The 14419-nt window shown below is 39.8% G+C and overlaps 1 protein-coding gene across 2 annotated transcripts in view; it reads right to left on the reverse strand.

Moving 5' to 3' along the window:
* The window catches only part of LOC106611337 (ribosomal protein S6 kinase alpha-5), a 63599-nt gene that overhangs the window by 38407 nt on the left and 10773 nt on the right, over positions 1 to 14419 (reverse strand). For both annotated transcript variants that reach the window (XR_014378747.1, XM_082955765.1), the window contains exons 2-3: positions 2812 to 2883; positions 2356 to 2574 (exon numbers count right to left, since the gene is read on the reverse strand). Coding sequence is in view for 1 of the 2 variants with exons in the window: in XM_082955765.1 (XP_082811891.1) it covers positions 2356 to 2574; positions 2812 to 2883 (291 nt within the window). In the remaining variant the exon portion in view is untranslated. The remainder of the gene's footprint in view (positions 1 to 2355; positions 2575 to 2811; positions 2884 to 14419) is intronic.

Here is a 14419-nt window from a genome sequence, read left to right on the forward strand (position 1 = left end):
GAACAATTTCCAAACTCCTGAAGGTACCACATTCATCTGTACAAACAATGGTACACAAGTATAAACACCATGGGACCATGCAGCCGTCATACTGCTCAGGAAGGAGACGCATTCTGTCTCCGAGAGATGAACGTACTTTGGTGCGAAAAGTGCAAATCAATCCCAGAACAACAGCAAAGGACCTTGTGAAGATGCTGGAGGAAACAGTTACAAAAGTATCTATATCCACAGTAAAACGAGTCCTATATCAACATAGCCTGAAAGGCCGCTCAGCAAGGAAGAAGCCACTGCTCTAAAACCGCCATAAAAAAGCCAGACTACGGTTTGCAACTGCACATGGGGACAAAAAACTGAGTTTAAATGTATTTGGCTAAGGTGTATGTGAACTTCTGACTTCAACTGTATGCATGTATGCATGTATGCATGTATGTATGTATGTATGTACAGTTGAAGTCGGAAGTTTACATACACCTTAGCCAAATACGTTTAAAAATCAGTTTCACAATTCCAAACATTTAATCCTAGTAAGAATTCCATGTCTTAGGTCAGTTAGGATCACAACTTTATTTTAATAACATGAATTGTCAGAATAATTGTAGAGTGATTTATTTCAGCTTTTATTTCCTTCATCACATTCCCAGTGGGTCAGAAGTTTACATACACTCAATTAGTATTTGGTAGCATTGCCTTTCAATTGTTTAACTTAGGTCAAACGTTTCAGGTAGCCTTCCACAAGCTTCCCACAAGTTGGGTGAATTTTGGCCCATTCCTCCTGACAGAGCTGGTGTAACTGAGTCAGGTTTGTAGGATCCTTGATCGCACGCGCTTTTCAGTTCCGCCCACAAATTTTCGACAGGATTGAGGTCAGAGCTTTGTGATGGCCACTCCGTGCTTCACGGTTGGGATGGTGTTCTTCGGCTTGCAAGCATCCCCCTTTCCCTCCAAACTTAACGATGGCCATTATGGCCAAACAGTTCTATTTTTGTTTCATCAGACCAGAGAACATTTCTCCAAAAAGTACGATCTTTGTCCCCATGTGCAGTTGCAAACCGTAGTCTGGCTTTTTTATGGCGGTTTTGGAGCAGTGGCTTCTTCCTTGCTGAGCGGCCTTTCAGGCTATGTCGATATAGGACTCGTTTTACTGTGGATATAGATACTTTTGTACCTGTTTCCTCCAGCATCTTCACAAGGTCCTTTGCTGTTGTTCTGGGATTGATTTGCACTTTTCGCACCAAAGTACGTTCATCTCTCGGAGACAGAATGCGTCTCCTTCCTGAGCAGTATGACGGCTGCATGGTCCCATGGTGTTTATACTTGTGTACCATTGTTTGTACAGATGAATGTGGTACCTTCAGGAGTTTGGAAATTGTTCCCAAGGATGAACCAGACTTGTGGAGGTCTACCATTTTTTTTCTCAGGTCTTGGCTGATTTCTTTTGATTTTCCCATTATGTCAAGCAAAGCGGCACTGAGTTTGAAGGTAGGCCTTGAAATACAACCACAGGTAGACCTCCAATTGACTCAAATGATGTCAATTAGCCTATCAGAAGCTTCTAAAGTCATGACATCATTTCTGGAATTTTCCAAGCTGTTTAAAGGCACAGTCAACTTAGTGTATGTAAACGTCTGACCCACTGGAATTGTGATACAGTGAATTATAAGTGAAATAATCTGTCTGTAAACAATTGTTGGAAAAAAGACTTGTGTCATGCACAAAGTATGACACAAAACTACTACTTGCCAAAACTATAGTTTGTTAACAAGAAATTTGTGGAGTGGTTGAAACACAAGTTTTAATGACACCAACCTAAGTGTATGTAAACTTCCAACTTCAACTGTATGTATGCATGTCATTTATTTTACCCCTTTTTCTCCCTAATTTCGTGATATCCAAATTGGTAGTTACCCCCCCAACCCGAACGACGCTGGGACAATTGTGTGCCCCCTCATGGGTCTTGCCGGTCATGGCCGGCTGTGACACTGCCTGGGATCGAACCCGGGTCTGAGGTGACGCCTCAAGCATTGAGATGCAGTGCCTTAGACCGCTGCGCAGCTTGGCCTAGCCGCCTTGGCCTAGCCGCCCCGCCTCGAGCTAGCCGCCAGCCAAACTGAAGCATGCTGACACCTTAAGACAGATGAAGGCTCACTAAAAATGCTGAATTTCTTTCCTAACAACCTTGCTTTCTGCTACTTGATATTCTTACTCATGTAGCCTATTTCATACTCATGTCTTCATTGAAAAATAACAACTTTCTGTAAAAAGAGAGAGAAAAAGAAGAGAAGGTATGAAGAGGAGAAAGGGACAGAGAGAGACAGAGAGAGAAAGAGAAAGAAATGTAGAGAGAGAGATCCAGACCTAGTATGAGGTGCAGCTTGGTGTCTGTCTGGAAGGCATAGTGGAGGGTAACGAGGAACGGTGACTGTCTGATGTGCTCCAGAACTTGTCTCTCTGTGCGTGTGTGTTCTGCCGTCTTGGCCTTCTGTACGATTGTGGCCTTCTTCAACACCTTCATGGCGTATAGTTGACCTGCATCATGACCGCTCACTTTACGTACCAGGAACACCTTGCCATAGGCTGACATAGAAGCAAGAAAAACATTCAAACTCAGCAGCCAAAAGCTTTCAGTGCAGTTGTTTTATCTCAACTGGAGGACTGGATGGGAGACGTTTGTACTTTAGAAGGACCAATGGAATGGTCTCAAATATACAAAATCACCCACCCATCGCCCCCGGGAGAGATAAAATGAATGTGCCTTTTTTAAATCTATGACAAATTCCCATCATTGGATTGGGTTTCAGAACTGTCACTGACCTCCAGTTCCCAGCACCTTTAGCAGCTCAAAGTTCTCAATTCCCACCCTCTCTACGTGGCCGGTCAGGTTGGCTGTGGGATGATAAAGATGGTGAGATCTTTAACTTACAAACAAGAAAGTATCACAAATTCTTACTAATACACACAGCTGCAGGCCTATAACATAGGCTTTGATCTAAAAAAAATATATAAATAAATAATGTTCATCCCAAAGAAACTAGGACTCTGCATTATTGAGTTGTTCTGCAAATATCATGTTAACGTGTGTTATGTCAGTAAACAACTCTGAAAGCAGTATGTAGGCCTGGCCTAGGCTGACACATGAGAAAGAGGGCACCGTGACAAAGAGGGAGGGCATAACAAGTATGCCAATTAGGGACTGACATTAAGGTCTGAAATAGAGGTCTTCACGGGTCCAAAAAGTTGGAACCGTTCTGAAATGGATCCATGGCTTTCCACCCAACCCAATATACATGAATCACTTTTTTTATATATATTTTTTTAAATAGAGACCGTTCCGAATGGACCTGAGGAGTCAGACCCGTCCCGAAAAGGCTTGTGGAAAAACAGACCCGTGCCGGTTCGGATCCGAGAGACCCGTTCAGATCCGAGAGACCCGTTCAGATCCGAGAGACCCGTTCAGATCCGAGAGTAGAAAGAGAGAAAGAAACCTCCGACTGGGTGCTGCCAGCGCCATCAATAAACGAGTGGTATTGGCCAAATTATCCACAGTACCGGTCCTTAACGGCCTTGGCTATATCAAATTACAACAACAAAAATGTATTTTGTTGTGTAGCATATTCAAAACTTTATAGCCGCTTGCTTTTACTTTCCTAAAACAATAATTGTCCACCTCACGGTTCAGCTGTTAGAGATTTAAGTGCAAATGCATCAAGGTATTGCATGCATATAGAGGCCAAGGCATCCACTGTATGATATTCATATTTAAAAATAATTATAAAAAGGAAAACACTCAACCATGCACACAGACACTCAACCATGCACACGGACACTCAACCATGCACACAGACACTCAACCATGCACACGGACACTCAACCATGCACACGGACACTCAACCATGCACACGGACACTCAACCATGCACACGGACACTCAACCATGCACACGGACACTCAACCATGCAAATTAGCTGGATTATTATTTATTTGGACATCACACATTATAGTCTTACTCTTATCCAGACATCATACACACTCACTAAAATCACATCCAATATCACACACATCAACCTACTCAGATTTACTACACACATAATATCTTGACCCAATTTTCTAACATCTGTGACGTTGGCTCACAGACAAGGGAATAAAACAAATATTGTTAGAACCTGTTTCTTGAATTCTACATATCAGACATTTAAAATCTCAAATGTTGACCGTCATAAGACCTCTGATGGCAGTAACTTTACAAGCACTAATTATGGTCAATTTAGCCTGAGAATAGTATCTAGTTATGGTAAGGGGTGAAATAAGTATAGCCAGTTATAATTGTAACGGTTTAGCAGATTATAAAAAAATATCAGTCTTTACGTGGTGTTGGGTTCTGAAAATGACATATACCTATTCATGTCACTGAGGAAGAGAGGGTAATGTATAACGTATACATTATGTCAGGATATGTTATTGTTAGCCATCATGGATCCTATGGGAGGGAAGAGACACAGTCTAGTACCAATCACCATGACAACCTTGAGTTGGGGAGGAGTGAGCACTTTGGGGTAGAGGTCAGGTCAGATGAAGTGAGGAAGAACAGATATCACTAAGGTTCTGTCTTGCAACAGAGATGCATTGGCTGTTCAGATGTGTAGGAGGAGACTCAGCCTCGGAGAAAGGGTTAAATATCAGGGCTTGTGTGGAAATGTTTTTGTCTAATGCAGCTATATTGATCATCTGGGAAGAATAAACCTAGTTAAGCTTTCATTGTGTCCGTTGTGTTTTTACTCTGAAAATTAGAACCTAACAGTGCCTAAAAGAAAAGGAATATAACAGACTGTTTACAGGAAACTCACTCTACTCTAATGAAGATGCATGGAAAAAGGAATGGGGTGGTGAAATAATTTTCTGTCATGGACAAAGGAACTCAAAAAGGTGTGATGATATTAATTAATTAACCAAAACAATTGTGAAGAATGATTCGCAAGGAAGGTGGATCTTTTTGAATATGAAAGTGGACGAAAAAGAGATTTGGCTCATTAATCTATATGGTCCAAATCAGGATGATCCATACTCTTCGAAAATATTTATACAAATTCATTGAACTTACAGGCAACAAATGATCAAATCATTATGGTGGGAGATTATAATACAGTGTTAAGTACCTCAATGGACCGTAAAGGAAATCACTCTACAAACCATCATCACCGTGCCCTTAAGGATATCACAAATATTATGGACATTAGAAATAGTGGATATTTGGAGACTAAAAAACCCCAACCTAGTGAGATATACATGGAGGAGACTTAATCAAGCTAGTCGTCTTGACTACTTTGTCTCTTTCTCTCTTGCATCAAAGGTTAAAAAAAAATTTTAATAGGAGACAGAATGCGATCGGATCATCATCTAATTGGCCTTCGCATAACTCTTATAGAATTTCCACATGGACGGGGATATTGGAAATTTAATCAAAGGACAATTTACCGGAGGACAATTTATTTTTAACTAAGACAAAAGAATGTATAACTGAATTTTTCCAGTATAACATAGGTTCAGCAAATCCCCTTATTGTTTGGGATACCTTCAGAGGTCATTCAATTCAATATTCATCAATAATAAAAAAGAAGTTTCTGGCTAAAGAGACAAGACAAACAAGGGAAATACATGAACTAATAGTACAGGTAGATAGCAATAAAAACGATACTACAGAGATACAAAATAAGTTAGAGGAAAAACAAAAAGAACTGGAGGAACCTATTCAAGAACGATCTAATGTAATCTATTACAACAATAAAGCAAACTGGATGGAATATGGAGAAAAATGCACCAAATTCTTCCTGAATCTCCAACACAGGAACGCTAACAAAAATATTTGGCAGAAACTCATTACTGAAGACGGAGTCATCTATGATTCTCAGAATTATATTTTAAAAGAGGAAGCTAAATATTTTAAGCAGATGTTCTCTTTTCCTTCTCATCCTCACCCACTGAATGACGATGATTGTAAGGAATTATTTTCAAATAATAAAAAATAAAAAATTAACAAATGTACAGAAAGATCAGTGCGAAGGCCAAATTACAGAGGAAGAACATTGAGGCTATTAAATACTTTCAGTCTGGAAAAACCCCAGGGCTTGATGGCATATCGGCAGCGTTTTGAATTGTCAAGAGGAGTTAAACAAGGGTGTCTGCTGTCACCATATCTATTTGTTATAACCATCAAAATGCTAGCTATTAAAATCAGATCAAATAACAACAATATTAGAGGATTAGAAATCCAAGGCTTAAAAACAAAGGTGTCCATGTATGCCGATGACTCAAGTTTTATATTAGGTTCGCAAGCTAGATCCCTGCAATGTCTCATTGAAGACCTAGATAACTTTTCTGGACTCTCTGGACTAAAACCTAATTATGATAAGTGTACAATATGACGTATTGGATCTTTAAAAAAATTAAATAAATTGACATTTTACATTAGCCTGCAGTTTACCTATAAAATGGGCTGACGGTGAAGTAGACATACTTGGTACTCATATCACAAAATATATAAATGAGCATTCCACAATGAATTTCAATAGAAAACTTGTAAAAATTGACAAGATTCTGGAACCAGTGCTACAAATAGGCTACATATGTTAATAAGGGCTAAGAAACAAACAAGGACCATGAAGTCAATAACTTACTTTTAACAGATAACATTCATATTCTGACTATCTCTGAAACTCACTTAGATAATACCTTTGATGAAACAGTTGTAGCAATACATGGTTATAACATCTACCGAAAAGACAGAAATGACAACGGAGGCGGTGTTGCAGTCTATATTCATAACCACATTCCTGTAAAGCTTTGAGACGATCTAATGTTAAATACTGTTGAAGTAATATGGCTACAGGTTCATCTGCCTCACCTAAAGCCCATTCTTGTGGGAAGCTGCTATAGACCACCAAGTGCTAACAGTCAGTATCAGGATAATATGTGTGAAATGCTTGATAATGTATGTGATATCAACAGAAAAGTATATTTTATGGTTGATTTAAATACTGACTGGCTATCATCAAGCTGCCCACTCAGGAAAAAACTTTAAACTGTAACCAGTGCTTGCAACCTGGATCAGGTTGTCAGTCAACCTACCAGGTTAGTTACAAACAGCACAGGAATGAAATCATCAACATGTATTGATCACATCTTTATTAACGCTGCAGATATTTGCCTTAAAACAGTATCCAAATTCATAGGATGTAGTGATCAGAATTTAATAGCCATATCTAGGAAAACCAAAGTTCCAAAGGCTGGGCCTAATGTAGTGTATAAGAGGTCATACAATACGTTTTGTAGTGATTCATATGTTGATGATGTAAAGAATATTTGCTGGTCTGGGGTGTGTAATGTGGATCAACCAGACACTGCAATTGACGCATTTATGAAACCACTTATTCCAGTTACTAATAAGCACACACCCATTAAGAAAATGACTGTAAAAACTTACATCTCCTTGGATTGATGAAGAATTGCATGGTTGAGAGTGATGAGGCAAAAGGTATGGCAATTAAGTCTGGCAGCCCAACTGATTGGCAAACATACTGCAAATTAAGAAATCATGTGACTAAACTAAATAAAAAGTAAAGAAAGTACACTATGAAACAAAGATAAATTATCTAAAGCATGATAGTAAAAAGCTTTGGGGCACCTTAAATGACATTTTTGGGGAAAAAAGCCAACTCGGCTCCTTCATTCATTGAATCAGATGGCTCATTCATCACAAAGACCACTGATATTGCAAACTACTTTAATGACTTTTTCATTGGCAAGATAAGCAAACTTAGGGATGACATGCCAGCAACAAACGGTGACACTACACATCCAAGTATATCGGACCAAATTATGAAAGGCAAGAATTGTACTTTTGAATTCCGTAAAGTCAGTGTGGAAGAGGTGAAAAAATGGTTGTCTATCAACAATGACAAGCCACCGGGGTCTGACAATCTGGATGGCAAATTACTGGAGATAATAGCAGACGATATTGCCACATCTTCAATTTAAGCCTACTAGAGAGCGTGTGCCCTCAGGCCTGGAGGGAAGCTAAAGTCATTCCTCTACCTGAGAATAGTAAAGCCCCCTTTACTGGCTCAAATAGCCGACCAGTCAGCCTGTTACCAACCCTTAGTAAACTTCTGGAAAAAAATGTTTGACCAGATTCAATGCTATTTTACAGTAAACAAATTTACAACAGAATTTCAGCATGCTTATAGGGAAGGACACTCAACAAGCACAGCACTTACACAAATGACTGATGATTGGCTGAGAGAAATTTATGATAAAATGATTGTGGGGGCTAGACTTAGACTTCAGTAGAGCTTTTGACATTACTGATCATAGTCTGCTGCTGGAAAAACGTATGTGTTATGGCTTTACACCCCCTGCTATAATGTGGATAAAGAGTTACTTGTCTAACAGAACACAGCTGTTTAGGACCCTTGCTTTTAAAAAATTTTACTAATGACATGCCACTGACTTTGAGTAAAGCCAGAGTTTCTATATATGCAGCTGACTCAACACTATACACTTCAACTACTACAGCGACTGAAATGACTGCAACACTCAACAAAGAGCTGCAGTTAGTTTCAGAGTGGTGGCAAGGAATAAGTTAGTCCTAAATATTTCTAAAACTAAAAGCATTGTATTTGGAACAAAACACTCACTAAACCCTAAACCGCAACTAAATCTTGTAATAAATAATGTGGAAATTGAGCAAGTTGAGATGACTAAACTGCTTGTAGTAACACTAGATTGTAAACTGTCACGGTCAAAACATATTGATGCAGTAGTAGCTAAGATGGGGAGAAGTCTGTCTATAATAAAGCATTGCTCTGCCTTCTTAACAACACTATCAACAAGGCAGGTCCTACAGGCCCTAGTTTTGTCGCACCTTGACTACTGTTCAGTCGTGTGGTCAGGTGCCACAAAAAAGGACTTAGGAAAATTGCAATTGGTTCAGAACAGGGCAGCACGTCTGGCCCTTGGATGTACACAGAGAGCTAATATTAATAATATGCATGTCAATCTCTCCAGCACCGAGCTCTGTCTAAACTATTACACACAGCTCGGACTCCTATGCATAACTCACAAGACATGCCACAAGAGGTATATTCACAGTCCCCAAGTCCAGAACAGACTATGGGAGGCACACAGTACTACATAGAGCCATGACTACATGGAACTCTATTCCACATCAAGTAACTGACGCAAGCAGTAAAAATAGATTTTAAAAAACACCTTACAATAGGACTGTGAAGCAACACAAACATTGGCAATAGGACTGTGAAGCAACAAACATTGGCACAGGCACATGCATACACACACACACACACACACAATAACATACGCACTATACATACACATGTATTTAGTCATGTAGATATGTGGTAGTGGTGGAGTAGGGGCCTGTGGGCACACAGTTTTGTGATATCTGTGAATGTATTGTAATGTTTTAAAATTGTATAAACTGCCTTAATTTTGCTGGACCCCAGGAAGTGTAGCTGCTGAATGGGGATCCATAATAAATACAAACCATGGAGAGGTAAATACCTGTCTATTTATGAAACACTTGCCCTGATTAACTCCTTAGTCATATCTCAGTTTACTCACTGATGGCACTGCCTACTCTTGATGATTCGTTTTTCAAATCATGTAAGCAAAAAATATTTCGCTTTATCTGGGACGCTAAACCAGACAAAATAAAGCGTGCTAATCTATATAATGAATATGAATTGGGTGGGTTGAGATTATTAAATATAAAAGCAATAAACATCTCTCTAAAAGCTTCACTCATTCAAAAGTTTTACTTGAACCCTAAATGGTTCTCAAGTAGATTAATAAGAAAAAAATGGCCTTTGCGCAGATTGCCATGTCTCATTTTCAATTAATTGAAAATGATACTTTTTTCAAAATATCTCTCTTTTCAAACAAGCATTGCGGAGCTGCCTACAACATCAATTTCATCCCACTGAAAAGATAGAACAAATATTACAACAAATATTATGGCTGAAGTCAAATGTGCTAGTTGATAAAATACTTGTATTTATGGGAAGGGTATTTTGTCTTTAAATGATATTGTAAATTGGAATGGTAGAGTTGTCTTTCATGGAGTTATCAGAATTGTATGGGAAGGTCTGCTCAATTCAAGAGTACAACCAATTGATTACAGCATTATCCCAAAAATGGAGGAGGCAGGTGGCAGCGGGAGGAGGTAGGGAACTGGTCTGTCTGCCCAATTTAAAGGATCAAAACTGGCGGAGGAATAAAAATAGCATAAACAGGAAAGTATACCAGTTTCATTTGAGGACCAGGATGTTGACAGCTGTGCCATACAGATTGCAAAATAGTTGGGAAGAGATTTTGATGTGCCGATTCCATGGTACAGTGGGGGGAAAAGTATTTGATCCCCTGCTGATTTTGTATGTTTGCCGACTGACAAAGAAATTGTCAGTCTATAATTTTAATGTTAGGTTTATTTGAACAGTGAGAGACAGAATAACAACAAAAATATCGAGAAAAACACGTCAAAAATGTTATAAATTGATTTGCATTTTAATGAGGGAAATAGGTATTTGACCCCCTCTCAATCAGAAAGATTTCTGGCTCCCAGGTGTCTTTTATACAGGTAACGAGCTGAGATTAGGAGCACACTCTGAAAGGGAGTGCGCCTAATCTCAGCTTGTTACCTGTATAAGAGACACCTGTCCACAGAAGCAATCAATCAGATTCCAAACTCTCCACCATGGCCAAGACCAAAGAGCCCTCCAAGGATGTCAGGGACAAGATTGTAGACCTACACAAGGCTGGAATGGGCTACAAGACCATCACCAAGCAGCTTGGTGAGAAGGTGACAACATTTGGTGCGATTATTCGCAAATGGAAGAAACACAAAAGAACTGTCAATATCCCTCGGCTTGGGGCTCCATGCAAGATCTCACCTCGTGGAGTTGCAATGATCATGACAACGGTGAGGAATCAGCCCAGAACTACACGGGAGGATCTTGTCAATGATCTCAAGGCAGCTGGGACCATAGTCACCAAGAAAACAATTGGTAACACACTACGCCGTGAAGGACTGAAATCCTGCAGTGCCCGCAAGGTCCCCCTGCTGAAGAATATATATACATACTCGTCTGAAGTTTGCCAATGAACATCTGAATGACTCAGAGGACAACTGGTGAAAGTGTTGTGGTCAGATGAGACCAAAATGGAGCTCTTTGGCATCAACTCAACTCGCCGTGTTTGGAGGAGGAGGAATGCTGCCTATGACCCCAAGAACACCATCCCCACCGTCAAACATGGAGGTGGAAACATTATGCTTTAGGGGTGTTTTTCTGCTAAGGGGACAGGACAACTTCACCGCATCATTTGACGGGGCCATGTACTGTCAAATCTTGGGTGAGAACCTCCTTCCCTCAGGCAGGGCATTGAAAATGGGTCGTAGATGGGTATTCCAGCATGACAATGACCCAAAACCCAAGAGCTAAAGGTTTGAGTTGCCAAATGTCAGCCTCGAAACCTTAATGACTTGGAGAAGATCTGCAAAGATGAGTGGGACAAAATCCCTCCTCAGATGTGTGCAAACCTGGTGGCCAACTACAAGAAACGTCTGACCTCTGATTGCCAACAAGGGTTTTGTCACCAAGTACTAAGTCATGTTTTGCAGAGGGGTCAAATACTTACTTCCCTCATTAAAATGCAAATCATTTTATAACATTTTTGACATGTGTTTTTCTGGATTTCTTTTGTTGTTATTCTGTCTCTCACTGTTCAAATAAACCTACCATTAAAATTATAGACTGATCATTTCTTTGTAAGTGGGCAAACGTACAAAATCAGCAGGGGATCAAATACTTTTTCCCCCCACTGTACATGGTGTATGAGTTGATATATAAAACAACGCAAGATTCAAGACTTCGTGCTTTTCAGCTAAAATTATTATATAGAATTCTTGTCACCAACAAAATGTTGAATATTTGGTACATTCAATCATCGAAGCTCTGCAGATTTCGTTGTGAGGATACAGAATCAATAGACCATTTATTTTGGTATTGCCCTCAGGTAGCCTGTTTCTGGTCTCAGGTTCAGGAATGGCTGAAAATACAGAACATTGATCTAAAACCCTAGAAATAGAACTGTTGGGAGATCTGGAGAGACCGGGTCAGTCAATTACTAATATACTAATACTCTTAGTAAAAGTATTTATCTTCAACTCGCAATCTGTGGATTCTATTCGATTAGATAGAAATTGTATGTTAAACATCACAGCATAGATATATGGTGCGTAGAAATCCGAAGAGGGTGGGAGGTGAGCAGAGAAAGGTGGGAGGGCTGAGGGAAGCTGAGGGTTGGGATGTGGAATTGGAGACAAGTGGGAGTGGAGTTGCTTGGCAGGGGATAGAATGACAGTCAAAGATAAAAGTATTAAAAAATAAAGTCAAAAATAAAACAAACAAAAAGTACGTTTGAATGGCACTGATGGGCAGTGTTTTTACAGCTAATGCCGGTTGGCCTGAGGCTGATGCCGTACAGCTGTTTGTACACATGCATATACACACACACACACTCTCATTCAAATGCACACGCACGCACACACAGGTAAATAATGCCATACATGCACTCAAACATATTCATTGGGCCTTTGCTGTTATGATTTTTGTTGTCCTTGATGTCTTCGTTGTTTTTTGCATTGTTGTTTTCTGTTTTCATTTGTCTTTCTCTTTTTCTCTCTCTTGTGTTCATTTTGTTGGTGCATGGGGTGTCTCTTGGGGGTGGGGAATGGATTTTTTATTTTTATTTATTACTATTATTTTTAAAAAAAATCTGGAGGGGGGCTCGGATGTTTGAGGGTCAGCTCATGGGGAACTGTGGGGGGATCTTAGAGGGTTGGCGGTTGGGAGCTTGGGCCGGTGGATCCCTGGTTCAGGTCCCCGTTTGTTGCCCTTGTAGGGGGATCTGTCGACGTGCCCTTGAGCGGGGCGTTGATCCTGGTTGCTTGTGTGTGTCGCTCTGGATGGGAGTCCGTTAGATGATTAACGTGATGTAGTTGTTGAGCGGCTTCACTGCAAGTATATTGTATGATTTAAACATTCAATAAAAACATTTAATAAAAACATTTAATAAAAAAATACATATAAAAAGGAAGAGAAGCTTAGGCCTAGCCCTAGAGATACCAAGGGAAACAGAGATATACCGGCACCATGTTCGCATTTCTTTATCAAAGAGGCTACTACTGCTGTACAGATATGGGCATACAGAAGGAGACTAATTCCAACAGTTTCGATAAGAATATTTTTGTATAAAGATAAGCATTATATTGTTAGATTAAAGGAGTAACTCCGGTAGGCCTAAACCAGGGCTATTCAACTGCCGGCATGCGAGCCAGATCCGGCCCGTTTATTAAGAGACTGTCCATTTGATTAATTCTGAACATTAACAAAAGATCTGCAAACAAATCCCGGCCCAAATCCACTATTGTGGTTGTCTTTACTGTGGTTTCTGACGGTTTTTAGCACGTATGTTGATTATTTTTTTCTTCATACGAATTTAACTCGTGTTTGAACGGTTTAAGCTACAAAATATTATGACCCCATTCCTGAAAGCTACGACCCTCTCCATTTTCCTCTCTGATGCTCACAAGGACTTTTTAGAAAGGATTGTGACAAAATAAATGCACCTAATGACTGAGGGAAATGAAACCAAAGCATACTTCCTTCAGACTGGAATTTGGCATTACCTGATTTGACATATCTTTGTATTATTTATTGAGATGCTCTGATTTCAGATGATTTTAAAATTACCTAATTACTTTTAAGAAGCTTTTAATATTTGTTTAAATAAAAAGTGAGCGTTGAGGTTTTTACTTTCAATGATTATCACATTTTTGGGGTTGCACCTCGACTCACATTGGTTGAGCGTCCTCCACTTCTTTCCTAATTACTTTTAGCAACATTTACATTTTAAGAAAAGTGGTATATTGGTGTGTGTGCATTGCTTTTTTATTTATACAGTTCTTCCGAAGAATAATCGCATGTGGAAAATGTCATGCCCCCTTGAATTTAACCTTTCTTTTTTTTTTTTTTTTTTACATCTGGCCCCCAGTAAGAATATTTGTATGTACTATATATCCCCATTAGCTGCTGCCAAGGCACACAGACATAAGCATGCATAGACAAACAGGCTTTACTAAGAGCCAGTGGCAGGTCATTGATAAAGATTGAAAAAAGTAAGGGGCCTAGACTGCTGTTCATCTCAGCCTATGCTACCCTCCAGTCCCTAGACTTCCTGGCGCTGACGGAAACATGGATCACCACAGATAACACTGCTACTCCTACTGCTCTCTCCTCGTCTGACTACGTGTTCTCGCATACCCCTAGAGCATCGAGCCAGCGGGGTGG

The sequence above is a fragment of the Salmo salar genome, chromosome 09, assembly GCF_965601325.2.
Source record: "Salmo salar chromosome 09, fSalSal1, whole genome shotgun sequence".
NCBI lineage: Eukaryota > Metazoa > Chordata > Actinopteri > Salmoniformes > Salmonidae > Salmo > Salmo salar.